Here is a 27,009-nt window from a genome sequence, read left to right as displayed (position 1 = left end):
TGTTATCGGTCACAAAGAATAATAAAAAATAGATTATTCAAAGTAAAAAAATAACATTATTTATTGTTCAGAAAACATTAAAAATAAACACAAAGAAAAAGCTAAATAATTAAACAGAAGAATTATTATTTTACAACAGGTAATGATTTCTTGGTCTTCGATCATTAATAATGTTTTGTTTTGTCACATATTTTGTCTGTTACAGTTATTTTTAAAAATACAAAATAGGGCGATATTTTCCTGCAAAACTTCGATAAATGTTTTTTGTATTCGATATAGTATTACAAATATCGAAATTATGTTAGCTCGTTAACCTTGCATAGCTATTGATTCATAAATCGGGAAATACTTCTATTTTGCTGCAAATACAGTGTTGTAAAACTGGTTTTGCTGATTTTGCCATATTTTTCGTAAAGAAAATTAAGTCAACAGTTAAAATATTATAATCAAACTTCATTCACTATCAGAGTCACCAACACTCATCATTTATAGCCTTTACTAGCGAGTTCAAAGCTTAATGCATACTACGAACAACGATTATGACATATTCTATACATCTCGTTCACTCATACCAGCGTTCAAGCATGAGAAAGGGATATAACGATATTTAAGTATCACTACCTCATGACAACAAAATGGTGACATAGGAATATCTGTTCTGTGTGTTTTTGTTAAAATTCAACTTTGTTTAAACTCATGTAACACTTCGTTGTTGATATTGAGTTGTGGTAATAATATAATCTAACGTTACATAGGTGGCAATTGAAAATACATAATATTCACAGGTTATCGCTTCATTTTAAAGGGCTAAAATACGTTGAACCCGAGCTAGTACAGCCAATACATCATACTATAGGTTTTTGTTGCAGAATTGCTTGTAGGTATTTAGTTAGATGTATAGGACTGGTATGACATTTAATCTTAAACCATTTTGGTATCAAAGTTCTTGCGGTACTTTGGGGTTACTATATTCACAAACAACACTGAGCTAAATAATAGTCAATTGCACTACTTTAAATAATAGTCAATTGCACTACTTTATATAACCTACTATAAATATATTATCAACTATGAGTACATGCATACAATATTGGCATTCTGAACGAATCATGAAGGCACTAAGTTTGTAAATGGTTACAACATTTATAAATATGTATTGTGTATAAATATTTATGTACGTAGTGTTGTTTGTGATTACAGTAGTTTCGTCTTTTAATTTTTTATATTATGAAGATTTTTTTTGTATATTTTCGATTAAGTATTCTTGAGACTTGTGATTTGATCATAACTATGCAGTATTGATCGTAATAATTGATTAATTTACCTTTTAAACAGTCTAATTTAATAAATTCAAAAGGAACAACTAACATACTGTTATTTCTTCTGAAACAACTATACGCCGACTTTATGAATATTGCTTTATTGTAAAAATGAGACAATATTATCACAGTAAGCTAAATTTCATGAACATGTTTGAACTTTAGTATTAGCAAAAATACAGTCCGATAATAATATTCAATTTTGACGATACTGATTTTGTAAATTTTCAGGCTGCGTTTAAAGTTTTAAGTTCCTAGTTGCAATAACAAGTGAAATAGAACAAATAACAGCTTTAAAATATAGTAATGACCCTAATGACCGCACGAGAGATATTAAATTACTAATATACTATAGTTATCACTATGTTTGCGGGACCTAATATTATTTAAATAATAGCTTAATATGAATAAGCTGACACGATATCGAACGAAACTCTTCGCTTCGTCTTGAAGAAGTGTGTAGTAAGTACCTATAATGAAGTGACAAATTCCCTTAAAATTGAGGGTAAGGACCTTATGCTGAAGGCATAAAACTCCAGATCTATTGAGGAAATTCGTCAATTTGTAGACGTTGACCGAACTTAGTCATCCTACAAAATGGTACTGTCACAGCACGGTGTTTAATTATTTAGCAAAATATAAAGGTGAATTTTTGAGATAAAGCCACTGTCACTCCAAAATTGCTGCTCTCTTTCTCAGAGACAAAATTTTTTACGATTGAATAAAAACCTTAATTGTTACCGATCATGAGAATTCAGTAGACAGATTGTCATATTCCAAGATTTGACACGTTGAATAGGCCATACTCTCAAAAATTCACCTAATATTATCATATTTTAATCATTCATTACCATAAGAGCTATTTAGCACTATGCCCGATCCGAGTCCTTCAAAATACGGATCTAGAAAACTAACTAGAGTAATCTGATGACAGATACCGTATCTAGTACCTAGCTAGACCATACAAAATAGTTCTACGACTAATTCAGACCGTATTTTCACGGATTCGGATAGAACGTAGTACCAGAATGCTCTAATTGAGGCTAATTAATGGATTTGCCACACTGAATGCGGTCAGAACAAAGTGACCACAGCCTGTGTAATGAATGAACAACATGTCAATCTCTATAGATACATTTTGTATTGCTGTGATCTAACAATGCAGGCACGAGCAAGGAACGCAAACTGACAAGTGCTGCATTCATTTCACCTGAACGCAGACCATCCAGTATGACAAATACTTAATTTGAAAGCGCTGCCAACTTAAATAGGCATCGTTCATTCACCTAGAATACATTAAATCATTACCAGCGTATCCACATCTTCGCAACGCCGTGACGTCACTACACTACACTACACTGTATCCGCACTATGTTGCACAACACTCATATAAGTCCGTGGCGTTTCTTGTACTCCTCGAGGTTGAGGGCCCGTTTTGGACCGGTCTCTTTCACTTTTGTTGTGACTTGCTTCGGTTGGGAGTGCACCGCTTCTGTGAACGAAGTTTAATAATGATTAGATTATTCGTTGTTGAACAGAAGTTAGTTGAAGTCTTGTGGATTTATAATGTCTGTGTGTCCATAATATGAGTTGAGTTGATTGAGATACAAACTATTTCCTGGAAAAGTATGACTTTTTAGCTTCCTACGGAAAAAGAGGGTGTTATAAGTTTGACATGTCTCAAAGCTTCTGAAAAACCGGGGTACCGTGAATCTGAATAAAGGGTCTGACTTACATACCATTACATTACACGACATTATAGCGCCATTTCAACTTTTTCTACAACTTTTTAAATTTTTGCATTGGGTTTTTTTTAATTTGGTCTACATACATTTAGATCAATATAAAGGGAATCCCAGGTAAACAAAGTGGAATTTTTGTGTCCGCATTTCACCTCCTTAGTGAATAAAGGAGGCGACCATTTAGTCAACTGAATTCGCCTGTAAAATAAAGCTAGGTGAAATGGTTCCGAGGTGTAATGAGGAAACTAAAAATTCTACTTTCACCCAGGTGAACAAACAGGGATAATCAATATAAAGCTACTACTATAAAGTATACTCACTGGCGACAGGCAGGTCGAGGTCGATGTTGATCTCGAAGTCGTGCAGCGAGTACAGGCTCGCGTTGTCGCCCGCTGGCTTGGCTTTAGGCTTCTCGGGCTCTTGCGGCTGAAATTGCAATTTTAACTTATGACATAGTGTATGAGATGACATAGTGTATGAGATGACATAGTGTATGTATGAGACAAAGAATATGAACCTAAAATGAGTGGGGTGCGTTATTCTTCTACAATCTAAAGTTGAGACAATTTGTAAAAGGAATGCCGGTTAAATACCTACATTTAATGTCAAGAATTCGAGAGTTCGTTAAAAAAAACGAAGGTGTGCAAAATACACTGAAAATCAAAATACCCACTTAGTAGTCTAAAGCTTACCGTCGGAAAACAGTTACAGTGTGACCGGTTGGGAAAATAGGTAAAAAATTTCGTAACTGGTGTGACTTGATGGGAATTTTTTTCCCAACCAGTAACAGTGTTTCGTTACGGGTCCAATGACAGTTCAACTTTCCCCCGGACAAACTTGACCTTCACTAGTTGGGTATTTATTGGCGGTCAAGCTGTAGATCCTGGCTACACAGGAGTTGCAGCGGTGGGTACGAGAGGTGGGAATAGTCCCGTTCTTATAACAGCCAGCCCTATCGCATCGGCATAGTACCAGGCCTGTTCATCTCCGCGAGTTTACATCGAAAACAAAACACGCACGATTGCCCCCTACAAGAGTACTATTCGACAAGGCCTCACATACGAGCGAGCATTGACTCACGCACGCGTATTCTTGTGTATGATGGAAAAAAAATAAAGAAAATGGTGTACTAAATACTGTGCAGTATTTAACTTCCTAAATAATAATAAAAACACAGAATGTACTTTTTTAAGTTGCCTGAAGACACTGAGAGGTAAATAAGTAGTTAATATTATTCATGATAATTCATGCTAAATCATGTATTTCCTCCGCCATTTTCTGCAGATTGGCACCTCACGTCACATCATTTTACCGAAGTCAGCCCTATAGCTTCGGCGCAATACCGATCACTGACGTTTGTCAACAAAACTTCTGACAAACTTGCTTGACTCTTGAGACAAGCTAAATTACACCATATTGTTAATGACATTGAGCATACATTTTTTTAAATACCTTCGCGAAGTAAAACTTCTGTACGTAGTACTTATTATTATTCTGTGATAGTACCGATCACTGCCATCAAACGAAACGGTTCGCGACTCTAAGACAAGCTAAATTACTACCCGTTCGCGTTAATTTGCCGGTCCGTGGAATGCGCGTCCCCTCTCCCAACTGCGATTAAACGCAATTAGTTAGTGATTAAACGCAATTAATGTGTCTTATTTTACGCAAATTATACACAATTTTTATCAATAATAATAAATAAAAAATATTTTAAATACCAGGACCGTTCATTGTGGAAAACCTTGGGGGAGGCCTTTGTCCGGCAGTGGACGTCATTTGGCTGAAACGAACTTTATAGTTTGATAAAGTTTTAGACGTCATATCGCCAGCGGCAAACTTAAAGCGAACGGATAGAACACCATATTATTGACGACATGAGTAGACATTTTTTAACTACCTTTGCGAAGAAAACTTTCTGTACGTAGTAGTTATTATTAATAGTGCTAAGAGTAACTCACCGCCACGAGCCTTTCTTTCTCCTGACGGGCTTTCGCCTCCCTCTCTTCATCTTCTCTCTGCTTCTGCGCCTCGGCGGCCGCCTCTTCGTTTCTTTGTAATTCCTGTTAAAAAATCAAACATCGATAAAATATTTACTGGGCAAACAAAAACCGTGGACGTCATAACATTGTCATTGCTTTAAGCGCAGTCATGTCCATATTTTATGTAACATATTGCAAGTATCAAACACATACAAAAAAAAACAGGTTTTCCTATTCCGATCGCAGATTTTAACTCAAGTTTGGTTTGGTTATAGTATAGAGGACAATAGTTAAATGGTGTCGGTTTTGGACTCCCACAGGGCTACCCAGAAAGCCGTTTAAGTAGTTTCGCGTCTGTCTATCACTGTTACTCTTACTGGCATCCCGCTTTTTGTGAGAGGGATGGCAATAATAGAAACTTCGCATGTTTTTCGGAGTAACGACGGTAATTTGAAATTCAAGGAACTCTATTCGATCTCCGTTGACCACTGGACTATGCAGTGAACATAAGCTTTTATATTTGGTTTAACGGGAATTTATATTTGTAAATAAAACTTTGTTTGGGACTAGAAGCGCAGTGTAAAATGTCTAAGGATATTTATTATTTATTATTATTATTTATTAAATAATATACAAAATTAGGGGTTTTTTTACTAACCTGGCTCCGGTTGCCGTGTTTGCTGTTGAAATTCATGACGGGCTTGGTGTGTCGCCGCGTGAACGGGTCGTCGATTTTCTTGCCTTTGTTCGCTTTCACCTGGGGACACAAACAATTAACTATAAGAGCTGTGACAATTAATATTAATTTTAAATAAAAAAATAAGAAGATCTGAGGTCTAATTCACGTATTTTGAAACAGTCAAAATGTCGTCGACGTTTAGAAGTCGTCATAAGGTGGACAGATGACATTATTAAGGTTTCAGGAAAGTCCTAGATGCAGGTTTATCATCATTGGAAATATATGTTTAGCAGTGGCGTCCTGGATCATTGGACGTATCTGGATCATTGGAAATCTATCAGTGGACGTCCTGGATCGTTGGACGTATCCGGATCATTGGAAGTCTATGTTTAGCAGTGGACGACCTGGATCATTAGACGTATATGGATCATTGGAAGTCCATGTTTAACAGAGGACATTTTGGATTATTTGAAGTATATGTTTAGCAGTAGACATCCTGGATCATTGGACGTATCTGGATCATTGGAAGTCTATGTTTAGCAGTGGACGTCCTGGATCATTGGACGTATCTGGATCAATGGAAGTCTATGTTTAGCAGTGGACGTCCTGGATCTTTGGAAATCTATCAGTGGACGTCCTGGATCATTGGACGTATCTGGATCACTGGAAGTCTATGTTTAGCAGTGGACGTCCTGGATCATTGGATGTATCTGGATCATTGGACGTCCTGGATCATTGGACGTATCTGGATCATTGGACGACCTGGATCATTGGACGTATCTGGATCACCGGAAGTCCTGTGGCTGCAATAACCTACCTCCTCCATAATAGCTTTCTCAGCCGTCTCCACATTAAGCTTGCGGTTCCTGTTGTTGATGTACGATATGCTCTGAATGCTGGAGGTGCGAGTCTTGTCGAGGTGGCTGGCGCGCTCCTCCAATTCTTGGATCTTGGCGTTCAGGTCCATTACTAGCTCGTCGTCGCCTCTGTGGGAGATATAGGTTTATTAATAACAATTTTGATGGTACACTGGATCGGTATAGTAGGAAATATGCATCGGTTTAAGGGCTATATTTCACCGGGACACCATGGCGGCGCAACCAGTCGCCGCTACCAACAAAATGTATACAGCTTTGCGCAACCAAACGCGACACCAGGTGAGTAACTCTCTATAGAGCTGTATACATTTTGTTGGTAGCGGCGACTGGTTGCGCCGCCATGGTGTCCCGGTGAAATATAGCCCTAAGGGCCTTGCCACACTGGCGGATAACGAGCGTTTTCAAAGAGTCGCCACTCGCTTTGACGCTTTGAAAACGCTTGCAATCCGCCAGTGTGGCAGCTCACTAAAGGTTAATAAACTATAGTACATTTCAGCCAAATCACGTCCACTGCTGGACAAAATCTCCCAAGGTTTTCTACAACGACCGGTCCCCGCATTCAGGTACAGTCAGTGTCAAATAGTTCATGTCACCTAAAGTAGTAAAAAATTCGGAACACGTCTTTGTTACAATTGGAATAAGGTTGTGTTGCTTACTTTTTGGCCACTTTGGTTGTCGCGAATTATTTGACGCTGACTGTACTCCCCGTGACCTTCATCAGATCGTCACTTGGCTTAGACGAACGAACAAATAGCTGTGTGACCCTACTAGAAACTTAACCTGGAACTAGACTTATTTGAGCTACTAATACCAACTACTCCAGCAGTCATCAATAGCAGCTTCAAGCTGTCGACTGTGATTACAAGAGTGGTTCGTGTATGTTCAATGTTCATCCCAGGCTAACTGCTCGATATGTCCGTATATGACAGGCCTAAACGTAACAAATTTTATGTGACCCTCATCCTCATCATCATCATCTCAGTCATAGGATGTCCATTACTGAGCATAGGCCTCCCCCAATGCTTTCCATGTTGCCCGGTTGGTCCGGTCCACCTCGGCGAGTGGCGACTACGGACTGGAAGACGTAGCGTGGGCAGGCCTCCTACAAGGTGGACCGACGATCTGGTGAAGGTCGCGGGAAGAGCCTGGACGCGGGCAGCGCAGTACTGTGCATTGTGGAAAACTTTGGGGGTGGCCTTTGTCCAGCAGTGGAAGTCATTTGGCTGAAACGAACGGACGAACAGTCCACCTTGTGGTGGTTTTCTGGTGACCCTGCTGGGAACGGAACCTGGGACTTGCCTGAGCTGCGCGACATCGCGCTCCTTCATGAGCTGCGTCTTCTTCATGGCGTAGTTGGTGGGATGCGAGCGGAATCTATCTTTCTCGGCTACTATCTTCTCTATGTCTTCTTCCTGTGAATATAAAAAAATAATATTTATTTAGATAAATAGATACGAATACATATACTTAATTGTCTCAAAAAACATTGTATTATATTAGGTATATTTTTAAAAATTCTTTCACCATTCGAAAGCTACATTACCCACGATTAACATAGGCTAAATTTTTTATTTTGGAAAAAAAATAGGGTTCCGTTAAATATGTAGATAATGTAGATAAAAATGTTTGGAATGTTTAACTGCCTAGCTCGCATCAATACTTATGACTATAATTTATATATTTTAAAGACTGTAAACCCTTGAAAAGGATGCCGACAATAGTGACTGAGTTTCTTGCGCTGCTTCTTCTCAGCACTGGCCCATTTCTTGTCCCGAAGCAGTGGCAGGGTTAATACTGGGTCGTGTAAAAGTGCTTTTTAAAAGCCTACTTACAGAAATAAATGAGTTTTACTGAGTTTTTTTTTACTGAGACAGACAAAAATTTTACTGATTGCATTTTTGGCATCAGTATCACCCCCTGATAGTTATTTTGAAGATATATTTAATGTACAGAATTAACCTCTCTACAGATTTATTATAAGTATAGATAGATGATGTCTGACCTTAAACTCGTACATAAGCGCGTCACGGACTTCAGCGATCTTGGAGCGAACGTAGTCCATAGTTGGGGCGCGTTTGTTCGCGTCGCGGATGGCCGCGTGCCACTTGGTGAATTCGCTGTCGGTGAACTCCTGAGGAAATAAATACAGATTTATTACATCATCAGGTTTTAGTGTCTAATGCAGGAGCACGACTCCTTCTACACTCGGCATCAAATAAATCGCACCTCCCGCGACAAGCACTTATCAAACGTATGCATCCCCACTTCCCACCAACATTGGTACCATTTGAAAGCCTAGTTCTAAACTTCATTTCATTAAAGGAAAGGTTTTTACCCCAAAAATGTGTCTTTACAAGGATCCAGAGTCACTTCTTCAAAAAATAGGTAGTTACGCTATAAAATTGTTAAGTTGGGATTAATCGCTATCCATCTGTTAAAGAGGACACGTGAGATCTTTATTTGGTTTTATAACCATAAAAATTGGTCTAATTGATCCCAGAGGTGAGCCCAAAGTGAGGTCTATTTTCAAGTCACATTTATGGTATATGTCAATCATTTATTTAGAAATGAAATATATTTTTCTTTAAGGATATTTATAGGGCTTTCAAATAACACCAATATTGTTGGGGTACCATAATTGTGTCAGAAGAAAATCTTTAAAGTTCGCGTCGCGGAAGGTGCGGTTTATTTGATGTTGAGTGTAGTTTACCAGAGGCAGAAGGATTTGGCCTGCATTCCACGATAGCCAGATGGATTTAGGGGGTTACTGTCAATTCGCCACACAAAATTCGTTCATTAACATCATCATTTCAGCCATAGAACTGGACACTGCTGAACATAGGCAATGATTTCCACAATGGCCGGTTGGTAGCGGCCTGCGTTCAGCGCCTTCCCGCCTTCATGAGGTCGTCGGTCCACCTTGTGGATGGACAAAAGTCCTTATAAAGTAATAAAGACGAATTTACACAAGCTTTTTTTCGTGACATATCGATTCTGTGGCAAATCGACAATAACTTAATTGAGGAGCCCCGATTTTAAGTTTTTCTAAAATAACCTACTTGGCACTGCTAATCAAATGACGTCCTGTCGAATAAAGATTCAATAAGATATTATAATTATGGATTCAACCAGTGCAGCAGCTGTTTTTTTATACCTAACGTCTTGTTACTTTGCCAAATATCTTTAACCGAGTTAAAGCTTTATGCTAAAGAAATAAAGTCCAAAATCCATCGAGATCATTCATCAAACTGCGGTTGCGTTACCTATTGTCAAAAATAAAGTATCATACATTAAGAGAGCTTTCACATTAGGGCATTAGAAGCGCGACATATATACCAACATTGGAGCAATAAAGAATTTGAATTTGAATTTGACAGCAGCGCGGCAGTGGCGTTTTAATAATATGAAGGCATGCATCCGCTGTCACATAGTATGAAATTATAGGCAGCGCTTCTGTCGCGCTGCTAAATCGCCTAAATATGAACGCGCTCTAACTACACAAATAAACAAATTGTCTCACCTGATTGCTGACGAACTCAAGCCTGAACACTCGGTCTTGAGTGCCGTGTCTCAGCTTGAGTCCCTTGTTGGTGCGCGTGTTGCCCAAGTTGTATACCTTCGCCGTCTCATATACGTCTATGATTTCTGCCACCTAAAGGAAAAATAAATAAAATGATTAGTTGCTACACAAATTTAACTTAGCCTTCATAAATACAAGTTTTATTTTGGCAGCAAATCAACTTGTGCTTTCGTTTTTAAAAATCTCTAAAAAAAATACGACGCGATAGAAATATTCGAAATGTCATGATGTCACTCGCCATGTTAATTCATCTTACAGGGTACCCTACTTATCAATTTACCCAAAGTCTTACAGGGTACCCTACTTATCAATTTACCCATAATCTTACAGGGTACCCTACTTATTTGTACAAACGCGTGTATCTTTTTTATTTCATTCATATTTTTTACAGATCATTAAATATTTATGTATAATGGATCCTAGGTTCAGTGCCAATAGACATATTTTTTCGAATAAGTGTTTCTGGATGTTGATGATGATTACATCTTTCCATGTTTGAGCCATATAAAATGCCGGCTCATTTAAGACTGAAATCAGATCTCATACTCGATAGAATGAGATTAATAATAAAATTTAAAAAATACGCAAATTCACCAGTTTCATTATTTTTTATGGAATTCAAGGAAACTTACCCTATAGACGGGATTCCCGTTGTTGTTCCCGATCCCGATCCTGACGAAGCATCCCGTCACCACGCGCGCGAAGAACGGAAGGTGAACCAAACGCTCCAGTTTGAACCTGAGGAAAAATATGCAATTGTAAATATATAAAGAATTTGTAGGTGATTGAATTTAACAGCAAATGAGTGATTGAGTACGTTAATGAGTGACTTTACACGTATTAAGTAGGTAACTAAATTTTAACTTAATTTTTCGGGTAAGTTGGTGGGCGGGGCTTGTCACTTGACACGTTTTGACAAGCAGTTTCATAGTAAACAAGAGCTTGACGTTCGTACAGACTTAAAATTAAGTGATAGTTACGATGTAATTTGATCACTTAAAATTAAGTTAAAATTTACCTATTTAACTTTCTATAGTGGGCAAGTAAGTTAGTAAATGAGTGAGTGAGTGACTTTCTAAGGGCATGAAAAGTGAGTGAGTTCTTCAGTGAGTGAGTGAATGGGTTCTTCAGTGAGCGAGTTGTTCAGTGAGTAAGTTCTTCAATGAGTGAATGGGTTCTTCAGTGAGTCAATGGGTTCTACAGTGAGAGATTGAATGAGTTATTCAGTGAGACAGTGAGTGGGTTCTTCAGTGAGTGAATGGGTTCTTCAGTAAGTGAATAGGTTCTTCAGTGAGTGAATAGATTCGCCAGTGAGTGAGTGAGTTATTCCGTGAGTGAGTGAATTTGTTCTTCAGTGAGTGAGTTCTTCAACCTGAAAACTGACCTGCTAAGCCGGAGCTTGTTGATCTGGTCGCGGGTGTCTGCGTACTTGACCTCGACCTCCTCGCGTTTCTTCAGTGAGTGAGTGAATGAGTTTTTCAGAGAGTGAGTAAATGGGTTCTTCAGTGAGTGAGTGAGTAAGTGAGTGAGGGAGAAATTACCTATTTAGTGAGTGAGTGACAAATGACCTATTGAGTAAGTAAATCAGTGAGTTCTGACCTGCTAAGTCTGAGCTTGTTGATCTGGTCGCGCGTGTCTGCGTACTTGACCTCGACCCCCTCGCGTTTCTTCAGTGAGTGAATGAGTTTTTCAGAGAGTGAGCAAATGGGTTCTTCAGTGAGTGAGTGAGTAAGTGAGTGAGGGAGAAATTACCTATTTAGTGAGTGAGTGACAAATGACCTATTGAGTGAGTAAATGAGTGAGTTCTGACCTGCTAAGTCTAAGCTTGTTGATCTGGTCGCGAGTGTCTGCGTACTTGACCTCGACCTCCTCGCGTTTCTTCAGTGAGTGAGTGAGTTCTTCAATGAGTGAGAGAGTGAGTTCTTCAATGAGAATTCTTCAGTCTTCAGTGAGTGAATGAGAGTGAATGAGTAAATTCTTCAGTGAGTGAGTTCTGACCTGCTAAGCCTGAGCTTGTTGATCTGGTCGCGAGTGTCTGCGTACTTGACCTCGACCTCCTCGCGTTTCTTCAGTGAGTGGGTTCTTTAGTGAGTGTGTGGGATCTTCAGTGAGTGAGTTCTATACTGAGTGAGTTATTCAGTGAGTGTGTGGGTTTTTCAGTGAGTAAGTGAATGGGTTCTTCAATGAGTGAGTGGGTTCTTCAGTGAATGAGTGAGTAAGTGAATGACAACTGACCTGCTAAGCCTGAGCTTGTTGATCTGGTCGCGCGTGTCTGCGTACTTGACCTCGACCTCCTCGCGTTTCGTCAGTGAGTGGGTTCTTCAGTGAATGAGTGGGTTCTTCAATGAGTGAGTGAGTTATTTAGTAAATGAGTGTGTGGGTATTTTAGGGAGTGAGTGAGTTCTACAGTGAATGAGTAAATGAGTGAGTTCTGACCTGCTAAGCCTAAGCTTGTTGATCTGGTCGCGAGTGTCTGCGTACTTGACCTCGACCTCGCGTTTCGTCAGTGCGTGAGTTTTTCAGTGAGTGAGTGGGTTCTTCAGTGAGTGAATGAGTGGGTTCTTCAATGAGTGGGTTCTTCAATGAGTGAGTGAGTCATTTAGTGAGTGAGTGAGTTCTACAGTGAATGAGTAAATGAGTGAGTTCTGACCTGCTAAGCCGGAGCTTGTTGATCTGGTCGCGAGTGTCTGCGTACTTGACCTCGACCTCCTCGCGTTTCTTCAGTGAGTGAGTGGGTTCTTCAGTGAGTGAATGAGTGGGTTCTTCAATGAGTGAGTGAGTTATTAAGTAAATGAGTGTGTGGGTATTTTAGTGAGTGAGTGAGTTCTACAGTGAATGAGTAAATGAGTGAGTTCTGACCTGCTAAGCCGGAGCTTGTTGATCTGGTCGCGAGTGTCTGCGTACTTGACCTCGACCTCCTCGCGTTTCTTCAGTGAGTGAGTGAATGAGTTCTTCAGTGACTGAGTGAGTTCTTCAGTGAGTAAGTGGGATCTTCAGTGAGTGAGTTCTATACTGAGTGAGTGCGTTCTTCAGTCAGTGAGTGAGTTATTCAGTGAGTGAGTGGGTGCGTTCTTCAGTAAGTGAGAGAGTGAGTGAGTTAGTTCTTAGTAAATGAGTGAGTTCTGACCTGCTAAGCCTAAGCTTGTTGATCTGGTCGCGAGTGTCGGCGTACTTGACCTAGACCTCGCGTTTCGTCAGTGCGTGAGTTTTTCAGTGAGTGAGTGGGTTCTTCAGTGAGTGAGTTCTATACTGAGTGAGTGCGTTCTTCAGTCAGTGAGTGAGTTATTCAGTGAGTGTGTGGGTTTTTCAGTGAGTAAGTGAATGGGTTCTTCAGTGAGTGAGTGGGTTCTTCAGTGAATGAGTGAGTAAGTGAATGACAACTAACCTGCTAAGCCTGAGCTTGTTGATGTGGTCGCGAGTGTCTGCGTACTTGACCTCGACCTCCTCGCGTTTCTTCAGTGAGTGAGTGAATGAGTTTTTCAGAGAGTGAGTAAATGGGTTCTTCAGTGAGTGAGTGAGGGAGAAATGACCTATTTAGTGAGTGAGTGACCACTGACCTGCTCAGTGAGTGTGCTCTTAAGTAAGTGAGTAAGTTATTCAGTGAGCGAGTGGGTGAGTGAGTTATTCAGTGAATGAGTGAGTTCTTCAGTGAGTGAATGGGTTCTTCGGTGAGTGAGTGAGTTATTTAGTAAATGAGTGTGTGGGTATTTTAGTGAGTGAGTGAGTTCTACAGTGAATGAGTAAATGAGTGAGTTCTGACCTGCTAAGCCTGAGCTTGTTGATCTGGTCGCGAGTGTCTGCGTACTTGACTTCGACCTCCTCGCGTTTCTTCAGTGAGTGGGTTCTTTAGTGAGTGAGTGAGTGCGTTCTTCAGTAAGTGAGTGAGTTATTCAGTGAGTGTGTGGGTTTTTCAGTGAGTAAGTGAATGGGTTCTTCAGTGAGTGAGTGGGTTCTTCAGTGAATGAGTGAGTAAGTGAATGACAACTGACCTGCTAAGTCTGAGAGTTATTTAGTAAGTGAGTGTGTGGGTTTTTCAGTGAGTGAATGAATGAATTTTTTAGAGAGTGAATTCTTCAGTGAGTGAGTAAATGAGTGAGTTCTGACCTGCTAAGCCTGAGCTTGTTGATCTGGTCGCGAGTGTCTGCGTACTTGACCTCGACCTCCTCGCGTTTCGTCAGTGCGTGAGTTTTTCAGTGAGTGAGTGGGTTCTTCAGTGAGTGAATGAGTGGGTTCTTCAGTGAGTGAGTTTTATACTGAGTGAGTGAGTGCGTTCTCCAGTAAGTGAGTGAGTTATTCAGTGAGTGTGTGGGTTTTTCAGTGAGTAAGTGAATGGGTTCTTCAGTGAGTGAGTGGCTTCTTCAGTGAATGAGTGAGTAAGTGAATGACAACTGACCTGCTAAGCCTGAGCTTGTTGATCTGGTCTCGGGTGTGTCTGCGTACTTGACCTCGACCTCCTCGCGTTTCTTCAGTGAGTGGGTTCTTTAGTGAGTGTGTGGGATCTTCAGTGAGTGAGTGAGTTATTCAGTGAGTGTGTGGGTTTTTCAGTGAGTAAGTGAATGGGTTCTTCAGTGAGTGAGTGAGTGGGTGAGTTCTACAGTGAGTGAGCGAATGGGTTCTTCAATGAGTGACAACTGACCTGCTGAGTGAGTAAGTAGGTTCTCCAGTGAGTGAGTGACCACTGACCTGCTCAGTGAGTGTGCTCTTCAGTAAGTGAGTAAGTTATTCAGTGAGCGAGTGGGTGAGTGAGTTATTCAGTGAATGAGTGAGTTCTTCAGTGAGTGAATGGGTTCTTCGGTGAGTGAGTGAGTTTTTTAGTAAATGAGTGTGTGGCTTTCTCAGTGAGTGAGTGAGTTCTACAGTAAGTGAATTAGTTCTTTAGTGAGTTCTGACCTGCTAAGCCTGAGCTTGTTGATCTGGTCGCGTGTGTCTGCGTACTTGACCTCGACCTCCTCGCGTTTCGTCAGTGAGTGGGTTCTTTAGTGAGTGAGTGGGTTCTTCAGTGAGTGAATGAGTGGGATCTTCAGTGAGTGAGTTCTATACTGAGTGAGTGCGTTCTTCAGTAAGTGAGTGAGTTATTCAGTGAGTGTGTGGGTTTTTCAGTGAGTAAGTGAATGGGTTCTTCAGTGAGTGAGTGGGTTCTTCAGTGAATGAGTGAGTAAGTGAATGACAACTGCGTACTTGACCTTGATCTCCTCGCGTTTCTTCAGTGAGTGAGTGAATGAGTTCTTCAGTGAGTGAGTGAGTTATTCTGTGAGTGAGTGGGTTCCCCAATGAGCGAGTGAGTGACAACTAACCTGCTAAGTCTGAGCTTGTTGATCTGGTCGCGGGTGTCTGCGTACTTGACCTCGACCTCCTCGCGTTTCTTCTCCTCCTCCTCGCCGCTAGACGACGACGAGCTGGACGAGCTCCTACGGCCACCTGCGACACATATTTGAGTTAATACAGAGCAACCATGATGCCATATGGTTCTGAAACGTGACCTCTCACTATAGGCCTCATGGATAGCTCAAACTTGGAGTGCAAATGTAGTTTTGTTCCTCAGTCGATGAAGCATATGATATCGTGCCCTGCGTGCCCAAACAACTGCACGTAGGAAGATTTAATGGAGGCTACTGACAACACCACTCTTGTAGCGGAGTTTTGGGCTGACACTGTATAGATTTGTTGTCGACACGACAATAAGATAGCCCTCATAAAGAAGCACAAAATTGAACTGCGTGCTATGGAAATGACTATGCTCTGTGTTCCCTTACGAGATCAGATCAGGAATGTAAAGATCCGCAAACGAACTAAAGTCGCTGACATAGCCCGACGGATTAGCAAGCTGAAGTGGCAATGGACAGGGCACATAGTACGCAGAACTGACGGCCGATGGGGCAGCAAGGTTCTGGAGTGGAGGCCACGTAGCGGAAAATGCAGTGTGGGACGTCCAACCACAAGGTGGACTGATGACCTCATAGAGGTAGCAGGAAGACGCTGGTCCTTAAAAGCAATCTTTGAGTGAGGCCTGATTTTTTTTGACTAGACTTTACACGTGTTATAATTAATATAAAATGGTGTAACCCAGGGTTAAAGTTAGAGTATAGTTACCTGTAGACTTGTTATCCTCCGAGTCTGAGCCCGAGTCGTCGGAGTAGATGTCAGACGCCTTCAGCTTGACGCTCTGCTTGCCGGAGCCGCCAATAAGCTCGTCAGCGTCCTGCACACACACGGGAGTGTCTGACATCACCTTGGGAGACACCTTATACGTTAGAAGATAGTTACTAATATACCTATTACCCATGCTTGAACTGCGCTCTCACATATTAAAAACCACTTGCTTTCTTCATTGATGTCATATGTTACAAGCCATTTGCGACACGCGAGGGTCTAATATCACTTGAGAGAGCATTAGTCTGGTCTGGGAGCACGTAGAATTTTGTCCAATGACCCCAAGCTACCCATCCTTATCGCTCGCGCGTAATTATGTTGCTGTTATGTCTATTATGTCGCTCGCACACTCACTGCGGGCGCGCGTCGCACAGTCGCGACAGAAATATAATTACGCGTGAGCGATAAGGATGGGTAGCTTGGGGTCATTGGTCAAAATTCTACGTGCTGACAACAGACCGGGCTTTAATATACCTATTACCCATCCTTGAACTGCGCTCTCACATATTAAAACTCGTCCCCACATTAAAAACCACTTGCTTCCTTCATTGATGTTATATGTTACAAGCCATGTGTGTCCTGCACACGCGAGGGTCTGACATCACCTTGGGAAAGAGAACTAGCTAGTTAAGAGACGTTTGCTTTGGGAATGACTGAGTATTTATTAATATACCCATGAATTCATATTAAAACTCGTCCACACATATAAATACTCATCCTCACATAATATTAAAAGCCATTAGGTTTTTAATGAACTTTGATGATATAAAGCCAGTTATGATGTAATAATGAGCATGATGAAAAATCATCGAGCTTAAGCTGACCTCCAGCCTCGTCTTTTATTTGTCCTTTTCCACTTTAGTGGCTTTAGCTAGACTCTATAATTTTTATGAGTTTCTAATCCTTATCCTTCTCTTCCTCCAGTTTTCTCTTCTATTTACCCTTTTTTCTAGTGTCTTTTGGCGTATTTGCTGTCCGTCGGTATGTTTATCCCTCTCATGGTCTTTGAAGCGGTAATTGTGTTATTTATGAATGTTAATAGCGTCTATCAAATTCAAAATTCAAATAAATCAATAACAAATACCATCTTAGTTGCACAATTTACGTCACTCGGCAGCAATGATAGAACACATAAACTTTGATTAATGACAACACCCAACAAAACGAAGAGCGCCAATTATCGCCACTGGCGAGTAAGGATGTCACTCGCTAATGGCACCAACTGGCGAGCGTAAAGTTAAAATAACAAACATAAACATTGGTTATTGATAAATAACACCCAATAAACGAATAGAATGAGTTGGCGCCACTGGCAAATAAGATCTTGTCGCTTTCTGATGGCGCCAACTGGGCGCTAAGTTAAAGATATCACACAACAGACCATTATTGCCAAAATAACACAAAAAAAATAACTAGCAAGATTAAGTTGGCGTAACTTGCTAGTTGGCGCCATTGGCGAGTAATCCTGTCATTCATCAGGGGCGCAAACTGCTGAGCGTAAAGCATACACTTCATTTTGATTAATAACAAAAGAGCGCGTTCGACAACTGATAATATTGAATCTCGTTAACATTGATCTTGACCAATGGCAAGGTGCCATTGTGGTCAAATACCTGCCTTGTTTTGCATAAAAAAAAACGCGTTCGACAGTGGCGCCAACTCATAACATTGAACTTCGTTAACATATAAAAAAATTAAAATTAAAAATTCTTTATTGACAAAAAGTTTTATATAGCCTGACCAGGAACATAAAAACCCTCGCCATGTTGCGGAAAACTAATGGTACTAATTTCTTTTAATGGCAACAGTAACTGAAAACTTCATTGACATGTCACCTTGCATGTCAGTCTATTGCTGTCAAAGTGTAAACAAACTTTATTTTAAATGTGCGCAATTGATTTTGTGAATTAAATTGCTAAAATATTTTTATAGTCGTGAAAGAAAAGTGGTTCACAATGTGTTAAAGTATTTGTCGAAGAGAAATACTAAGGGTTCGGACAATATTTTCATTGAATAATGTTTCCGACAAAGGTTGTCAAATTGACTGTCATGTTTATCGTATAGTACAGTCCACTATGAAAATTAGCTGTGGTTTGTTTCAACTACCTATTTTAAAATTTTCTGTCACTTTCTAAGTGTTGAATTTTATGGAATTGGGAAAGAAGTACCGAGTTTGAAGCGTTCATGACCAAACATTGCAGTTGAATATTCAAGTTCTGAATTTGATTATTGATGAATAATAAAATAAATCCTACTAGCTCGATTGATGGTTTCATTTAATTTATTTAAACCAGGTTACCTATAATAGTATTTTTTGGTTAATTTATGAAAATATCAAATTAGCCCGTAATCCTGAATCCTGATACATAAAGTTAGCCTATTAATTTAACACAGGTACGACTGTACTCAGTGTTGCACTATCAAATGCGATTGACGCGCCTCTATGCCAGGGTTTTTATGTTCCTGGTCAGGCTATACAATATTAATAGCGGAGGCTTCCCAGTAAGTAATCGGAGATACTTGTGTTGGGAATGTCTCGCATCTTTCCAAACGGTAAACAAAATTACATAGCTTTATGCAAAATACAATTTGTAGAGGTACAAAAGAGTGAGTGTTGTAATTATGATAGGTAAATGCATGCAAGTGTGTGTGTATGAGTGTGCGTGTGTGTGTGTGTGTTAGGTTATTCTAGTTAGTAAACTTTCATATACCATATTTAAACACAAAAGAACACCCAAATAACGTCATCCTTGACCTCAAGCTACTCACATCCTCTTCTTCCTTATCCTTGTTCTTTTCTTCTTCCAATCTTCTCTTCTGCTTGTCTTTTTCCACTCTGGTAGCTTTGGCGTCCCTCTGCGCTCGAAGTGCGGCCATTGCGTTCTGTCGACGATCATCGACGTTCCGTTTTCGGCCTTCGGTCTTGGCGCCGAAGAGAGGTGACGCGGAGCGCTCTGCTGATTCTGGTGGATACAATTTGATGGTCAATTTTGGGGTACAGATACATGTAAATATTGTGACAATTTATGTAGTTGTAATAGAGGTGATTTTGCGACAAAATAGAGTAGTACGATATTAGTACAAAAATAATCTATTTATCTTGAAATTATTTAAAGAAAACGTAAAAATGGGGATTAATATTATTATAATTTACATGTATTGTACAAATTAACTACTACATTTATTTCGGTTTGTAACAGCAAAAGTTACACGTAAAAAAATAATCTAATAGCGTAATTAAGTGTTTTCAATGTTTTTGCTTTTGAAAGACACTAGGTAGTCCATTTCCTTCTCAGTCAGTTCAGTCTTCTTCTATGCTAAAATTATACTTGTAAAAACGAAATAATTTTCTTACCTGCGTCTTTAGAGTCGTCCAGTATCTCTCCGGGACTCGGTGGTGCTTGTTGTTCCTTTTCTGTCTCAGTTTCCATTGGTTTTTCTGGTTCCGGTTCTGTCCAAAGAAAAAAACGAAAATAGTAACAGAATGAATGAATAATTAATTACAAATAATTTGCAGAATTGCCATTTTAACGAACTCGATGGGGCAGCAAGGTTCTGGAGTGGAGGCCTCGTACCGGAAAACGCAGCCTGGGACCACTGTCCACCCACAAAGACCGACGACCTGATAAAGATGCAGGCCGCTACTAAACGTGCTATTTGGAAATCATTGGGGGAGGCCTATGTTCAGCAGTGAACGTCCTGTGGCTGAAATGATGAATGATGATGAACATAGACTGGAAGGCGTAATGTTCCCAGGAGGTCTTTGTCCAGCTATGGACGTCGCTTGGCTGAAATGAAAAATTTTTCAGCGAGTTTCGATCCACGACACTCACTGTCGTCTTGCCGCGTGGTGAGTCCAATGAATACATTATCGACTCCTGCAAATCTACTCTAGTCACTACCAGAGTAAATACAAATGAGTAGGTCATCTTCATAGAAACGCACCGAGCGCGGTTTGTATGTGAGCGCGCCAATACGTATGCGGCGCGCACGCACACACTGACAACATTTAGCGGGGATTAGCGGGGAGCCAGTCGTGGTTGCGCCGAATTTTGTCAGTGTGTGCGTGCGCGCCGCATACGTGCTGGCGCGCTCACATACAAACCGCGCTCGGTGCGTTTCTATGAAGATGACCTACTCATTTGTATTTACTCTGTCACTACTCTCCGAAGGACACTGACCTGCCGCAGGCGGCGGGCGCGCCTCGTGTCTCTGCTTGAGCTGTCGGCGGCGGCGGCGCGCCTCCCGGCGGCGAGCCACCTGCCCCGGCGACGCCGCGCGCTCCGCCGCCGAACGCCGGGCTAAACGGAGCTTGCGCTCGATCTCCCATCTACAAGTAACATGCGGTTACAGTGTTGGAAAAAATATCAATATACACTCAACATCAAATAAACCGCACTTCCGCGACGCGAACTTTAAAGATTTTCTTCTGACACAGTCATGGTGCCCCAACAATATTGGTCTTATTTGAAAGCCCAATAAATATCCTTAAAGAAAAACACATTTAATTTCCTAATAAACAATTAACATATACATGGTGTTAGGTAAATGGGTATATGAGCCGACACTAGCCCATGTTAACATGGTCATATAAATGGTATGGTGAAGTCAGAAAATTGATATCTTCATTTTAATTATTTTATTTTTCATACAAATCGGATTTTATAAAATTTATTTTGTATGAAAATTTAAAAAAATAAAATGATGATATCAAATTTCTGACTTCACCATACCATTTATTGTCGGCTCATATACCCATTTTTTACCTAACACCCTTTACAATAAATGTAACTTGAAAAACTTGAAAAAAGACCTCACTTTGGGCTCACCTCTGGGATCAATTAGACCAATTTTTATGGTTATAAAACCAAATAATGATCTCACGTGTCCTCTTTAACAGATGGATAGCGATTAATCCCAACTTAACAGTTTTATAGCCATAAAAGTTGGCTCAAGCATAACTACCTATTTTTTGAAGAAGTGACTGGATTCTTCTACAGACACATTTTTGGGGTAAAAACCTTTCCTTTCATTAAAGGAAGGTAGCAAAACTTACCTGGTCTTCATGAGGTCTCTCCTCTCGATTCTCTTGAAGATTTCCTGTTCTCTCTCTTTTTCCGACATGGCGGCCAAACGCGCTCTGTCCTCTTCATCACCCATAAGATTTTCATCGTAACTGCACAGAAGAAAAGTCACTTAAAACACTTACTTATTAGAAAACTCTAACTGTAACCACTAGTTACAGAAAAAGGCAACACATAGTTCGTAAAAATCAAAGCTGTATTTGTAAATAATAGATGAGTACAAGTTTCTGTAAATACTAGATGCAGTAAAAAATAGACTTATAAAGCCCGGTCTGTGAGCACGTAGAATTTTGTCCAATGACCCCAAGCTCGCACACTCACTGCGGACGCCCGTCGCACAGTCAGAACAGCATTATAATTACGCGCGAGCGATAAGGATGGGTAGCTTTGGGTCATTGGACAAAATTCTACGTGTTCACAGACCAGACTATACTTATATGAAATGAAAATAATGTACACAAATAATATGTTCACTATGAAATAATAAAACTATAAAACATGAAATAAAATGATTACCCATCATCGAATTCCTCTTCTGAATCAATGGAGTCATTGTCGGAAGAATGTGATGATACTTCACCTAAAAAGAAAGGCTCAAATGAAAAATCTGTTACCCTCAACGCCAAAGTTATGGGTAAAATAAAATCATTGAACCATTCCTTGAACGTACCTTCTTCTGGTTCGCTATACGTGTCTTTCTTTTTCCCTGAACTGTTACTGTCGGTGCTCTTTCTGACTTCAACTTTCTTCGGTTCCGGCTTCTTTCTGCTGTCATGGTCCGAGTGGTCTGTAGACGCCTTTCTGGAGTTACGGCCTTGTTCCTTTTTATTTGAAGTGTCGCTGCCTGCATCGCTGTCCGAGTCCGAACCGGACGATGATGACGATTTAGCTGTAATAAATAGAATTTGTTAAAGCTGAAGAGTTTGTTTGTTTACTTGAACGCGCTAATCTCAGTAACTACTGGTCCGATATGAAAAATTCTTTCAGTGCTAGAAAGCCTATTTATCGAGGAAGGCTATAGGCTATATTATACCATCATGCTACGAGTAATAGGAGCAGAGCAACAATGAAAAATGTTGCAAAAACGAGTTTTTACGCGTACGAAGTCGCGGGCACAGCTACTTATACATAAAGAAAAATACAAGACTGACAAGTGACTGTTTCTTGCGCTGCTTCTCAGCACTGGCCTATTTATTGTTCTGAAGCAGTGGTAGGGTCAATGCTGGGACGTGTTTAAGTGTTTTTTAAAAGCCTACTTGGAAAATAAAATTACTTTTTTGAGTTTACATAGTTTATAGCCTAAAGCATGTTTTAGGCCAAGTGATAAAAGGGTATTTCCTCAAGTAGAATAAATAATAATAATAAATAAATAAATAAATCTTTGGACAATTTCACACAGCGCCAGCTAGCCCCAAAGTAAGCAACTTAATGCTTGTGTTATGGGTGCTAGCTTAACGGATATACTACTTATATACTTTTTTTTTAAATACATAAATATTATACATAGTCACACCCAGACCCGTCACAGAAATTAAAATTCATCATTTCAATTTCTGCCCGGCCGGGAATCGAACCCGGGACCTCTCGGCATAGTAGTCCGTTCTGAACCACTACACCAAACGGCCGACAAGTAGAAGGTTCTACGTAACCAAGAGATACACAAAGAGTCACAAAGTTTGTTCTTGATAATTCAAATTAAATCAAAATTATTGCTATTTTGATGATGATTATATTATAGCCAGTGTGGATAATGAATTGATTTTGATTTTTTAAAACGTCAAGCTATACACTATAAGATCTTAGCTAGTGGTAATAAGAGTGATATTACAACAAAAATTTATTGTCTAATGTGCTGACATCAGTACAGTCAGCATCAAATAGTTTGTGACACCCAAGTAGCCAAAAAGTTTATTACAATAGGCTAGATGACAAAATTTCAATTATAGATAGATTCAGATAATTAGAAAACATTGGACTCGTATTTTTTATTTTCTTTCATAATTAAATAATAATAACAGTGCTACATCGAGTTTAAACTTTTCATTTGAATTTTTTACTCAAAAGTGACGTCACCACCCAACATTCAACTCAATATAATACTGTAATTATTCGATTATGAAAAAATTTAAAAAGATGTGTACTATATTTTTTTATTATCTGTCTGACGGACTAAACATAATTTCGATTTCATTACCCAGTCATCATCCCTATTGGAATAAGGTTGCGTTATCAATTTTTTGGCCACTTGGGTGTCACAAACTTTTTTTTTTTTTTTTTTTTTTATGCATAACAAGGCAGGTATTTGACCACAATCGCACCTGATGTTAAGTGGGATGCGGTCTAGGATGGTACATATCTGCCCTGTAAGTGCCTATTCACTCTCGCCTTGAAAAGGCCCGGATTATAGTTTTCGGGAAAGACAGCAGCAGGCAACGAATTCCAGTCCCTAGCTGTTCGCATTATAAAAGAGTCATCGAAACGCTTAGTGCGAGCTGGTGGAATGTCAACAATATAGGGATGGTACGCTAACCTGCGTCTGGTTCCCCGATGATGGAAGGGGGCTGGGAACTATTTGACACTGAGAGATATTGTAAATATATGGACTTTTTAATTACTTTTATTATTTGTGGTAGCATTCACTGCTCCTGCATTCATTATAATTGTAAGTTGTCATTATGAGAAGTTGTCATTTCGAGAAGTTGTCATTTCGAGAAGTTGTCATTTCGAGAAGTTGTCATTTCGAGAAGTTGGCATTCTGCGAAGTTGTCATTTTGCGAGCGGTTGGCATTTTGAGAAGTTGGCATTCTGAGCATAAACGACTGTACAATCAAACAAAATGTTTTTTTACTTACATCCTTTTTTATCGTTGTCGTCCCAATCTGATTCACTGTCTGACGATTGTCCCTTAGACTTGGAGGGTGGTGGGGAATCGCTTTTTTTCTTTTTCTTTGCTAAATTCAAAAATTGCTGCAACAAAAACATACAAAGCTATAAAAAACCTCCTTTAATTACCATAAAACACTTAAGTTATGAGCCTCTTTTACTTAATTACCTTGCACACCTATTTTGCAAGTTGTAATTAAATAATTAGAATCACTAATGAGTTTTTAATAGCTCAAACCTCAAAAAGGGCTAGATGAGTCATATTTGCTAACCAATTAGATAATTATTAGTCTGAAGAAAAGAAAATTAAAAAACACCACTTTTCACATAGATAAGTAGCTAATGACAAAACAATATCTTTTGAGTCATTCTATCTTTTGTTAAAAATTATAATGGTAAAAAAGATTTAGTTGCAAAAAAAGATTACTTATTTGTTTCAGATTTTTTGTTACTTATTTTATGATTTTTATCTACAATACATTGAAAAGAATGATAATATGCATACTTCCTGATACAAAAGACTTTAGATAACATTTTAAATACAAATTAACACTAAAATTATAGATAGATTGGATACTGTGGTATTAATACCACAAGAATTATTATGTTTACTATGTTCTAAGCCCATAGCAACAGTCTAAAAGTTACTGAACAAAAATACTCCTGTTTTTTGTAATAGCAACACAATAATACCATGAATGTAAGAAATACCACAAACAAATATTTTCATAAATACAAAGCTAGTTTCACCTCTAGAAATATCTGTGATGCAATGAGAAACCTAGGCAGAAGAGAAAGTACACACCCTGGATTATATAATAGAAATTTTTGCGACTCTAACAGTAATACATAGTCTGAAAAAGCACTCACACAAAAACGTGATTGTAATTTGCTAATTCAGCTGCCTTTACACACAATATGACTTCTACAAAGGTCGAAAAACAGGACAGGGATACAAACACAAGCCCCGAAGTTAATTTTTATTCATTTTACATGACTCATGCTCGCTCAACCCGTGAAAAGTAGTCGTTACATTTCCATCGAAAACAACATTCTAGATTGTTAATTCATTGCCAAAATTACTTCTAAAATACTTACAAATTAGCTCACTATGGTTTTTATTACAAAAATACTGCGCATTAAACGGATTTAGAACCGAGAAACATTGATCTTGGCCTCAATACTTAGACGAATAACCGAAAGAATGTAGTACACACTGTCAACAGACATCTAACCTAGGATTTAAAGAAAATTCACTTACCGAGTCTAAATCCGAACATTCACTGCTAGAATCAGAATCAATCAAGGGTTTATTTTTCCTTTTAGCCATTTTGAAGCACTTAGAAACTATGTACGTAAATTAAACCACACAAAAATATCACCAAACGTTCGCTTGCTTTTCTTCTGCGAAGTTAATCATAGACTAACGACAGTTTTTTTTTGGTGTCAAATCAGAATTTTTTTTTCTAAATATTCGGATACGTTGCTTGTTGTGGCTCACGAAAACTGCGGCAAACTCCACCAACTTAGCCAACAACAATAAAAATAACTTGAACTTAGACTGAACGTATAACCCGACAGAGCTAACTGCGCGTGCGCACCTCACTGATAGCGCAAGTACACTAATAGACTAAGACGAAGCGTGAGCTGCGCGAGCCCGCTCACCGACATGTGGGCGACGCGACCCACGGGTGGGGGAAGAAGTTCGCGCGATAAATACCACGGGCCTAGCCGTTTCGTTCGTACGTAAAGCGCCAGAGAGAGATAGAGCGAGAGAGAGAAAGGGGCGTTACGCGCCCGCCTACGCGCCTCTGAAGTCGCGTAGCCGCAGCACCCGCTTTAAATAATACCATTGTCTCTTCAAAAATATACAACGTGCTCTTTTTGATTTCGGGAAATAGGGGTTATTATGGATAAAAACAAGTCAAAATAATTTGATACCCCACTCGATAGGTTACGAGAAAAAAAATGTTTAATAAATTATGGCCCTTAACTTATCACTCTCACGATTAAGACGAATCTAGCGACACCTCTCATGCTAAAATCGGTCAAGCCCAAAGACTACTATTGTCAAGCCGTTTAGGCTGTAGGCCGTGCCAAAGAAATATACATACATACATAAATGATACGAGGGTAGGTCAAAAAGTTCGCGGAATGGAGGGTAATGAGTAAAAAATTTCACTCAAAATTATTTTTACTTCTTAGTTTATTCTTTGTTTAGCATAATACAATTATTAAATTTTTTAATTTAATAATTGTATTAAGCTGTATTAAAATTTAAAAATATCAAAATGCCGGATTTTAGGGACCATAATGTGTTAAAAAAATGTTTTTTTCTCGAATCCTATCAAGTTGGGTATCAAAATAAAGGGCTTTTTCAATGGCTTACTAAAATGTATATTATTTAATTAAAATAAGTTTTAACAATGAATGAATGATTTTGTAATCAGTATCAATTTTTTTTTAATAAGCTCTATAGAACAATTTAACAATACAACTTTATCTTTATTATTTTTAATCGTGGTACTTTTCGCAAAAAAAAAATTGAAAATCAGATTCGCGGTCGCGGGTGCCCATAATTTATGGTCCTTAGGATTGATCTTTAAAGGCTAAGGCTTATTTTCGCGTAAGCCTACCATTATGTCTATTAAGCTTTGTAGTTAACTGTGTGTACGTATTTTTCTATGAACAAAGCAAATTATCAACGTGTAC

At 39.3% G+C, this 27,009-nt stretch overlaps 1 protein-coding gene across 1 annotated transcript; it reads right to left on the bottom strand.

Moving 5' to 3' along the window:
• Nucleotides 1-1,836: 1,836 nt before the first annotated feature.
• LOC135084555 (RNA polymerase-associated protein Rtf1) lies at nt 1,837-25,788 on the bottom strand. Its single transcript, XM_063979316.1, has 19 exons — nt 25,559-25,788; nt 24,267-24,381; nt 22,085-22,303; nt 21,931-21,994; nt 21,387-21,506; nt 20,512-20,660; nt 19,686-19,781; nt 19,100-19,293; nt 16,271-16,409; nt 15,475-15,598; nt 10,813-10,918; nt 10,121-10,252; nt 8,603-8,731; nt 7,900-8,012; nt 6,540-6,708; nt 5,702-5,800; nt 5,023-5,124; nt 3,382-3,487; nt 1,837-2,811 (listed from the first exon to the last, which is right to left on the bottom strand). Exons 1-19 carry the CDS (start codon nt 25,625-25,627, stop codon nt 2,705-2,707), a joined length of 2,352 nt encoding a protein of 783 aa, XP_063835386.1. The 5' UTR covers nt 25,628-25,788; the 3' UTR covers nt 1,837-2,704.
• Between the last annotated feature and the right edge of the window lie 1,221 nt (nt 25,789-27,009).

This window comes from Ostrinia nubilalis, chromosome 26 (genome assembly GCF_963855985.1).
Source record: "Ostrinia nubilalis chromosome 26, ilOstNubi1.1, whole genome shotgun sequence".
NCBI lineage: Eukaryota > Metazoa > Arthropoda > Insecta > Lepidoptera > Crambidae > Ostrinia > Ostrinia nubilalis.
The sequence above is the reverse complement of the archived record's forward strand: the minus strand, read 5'-3'. Positions and strand labels throughout refer to the sequence as shown.

Bases quoted from the DNA above. Each gene is read 5' to 3' on its own strand.
- LOC135084555 (XM_063979316.1), bottom strand. From the start codon at position 25,627: ATGGCTAAAAGGAAAAATAAACCCTTGATTGATTCTGATTCTAGCAGT. The intron at 8,013-8,602 runs GTCAGACATCAT...TTATATTCACAG, and splicing joins CGCTTATGTACGAGTTTAAG to GAAGAAGACATAGAGAAGAT. The intron at 6,709-7,899 runs GCAAGTCCCAGG...TATCTCCCACAG, and splicing joins CGCGATGTCGCGCAGCTCAG to AGGCGACGACGAGCTAGTAA.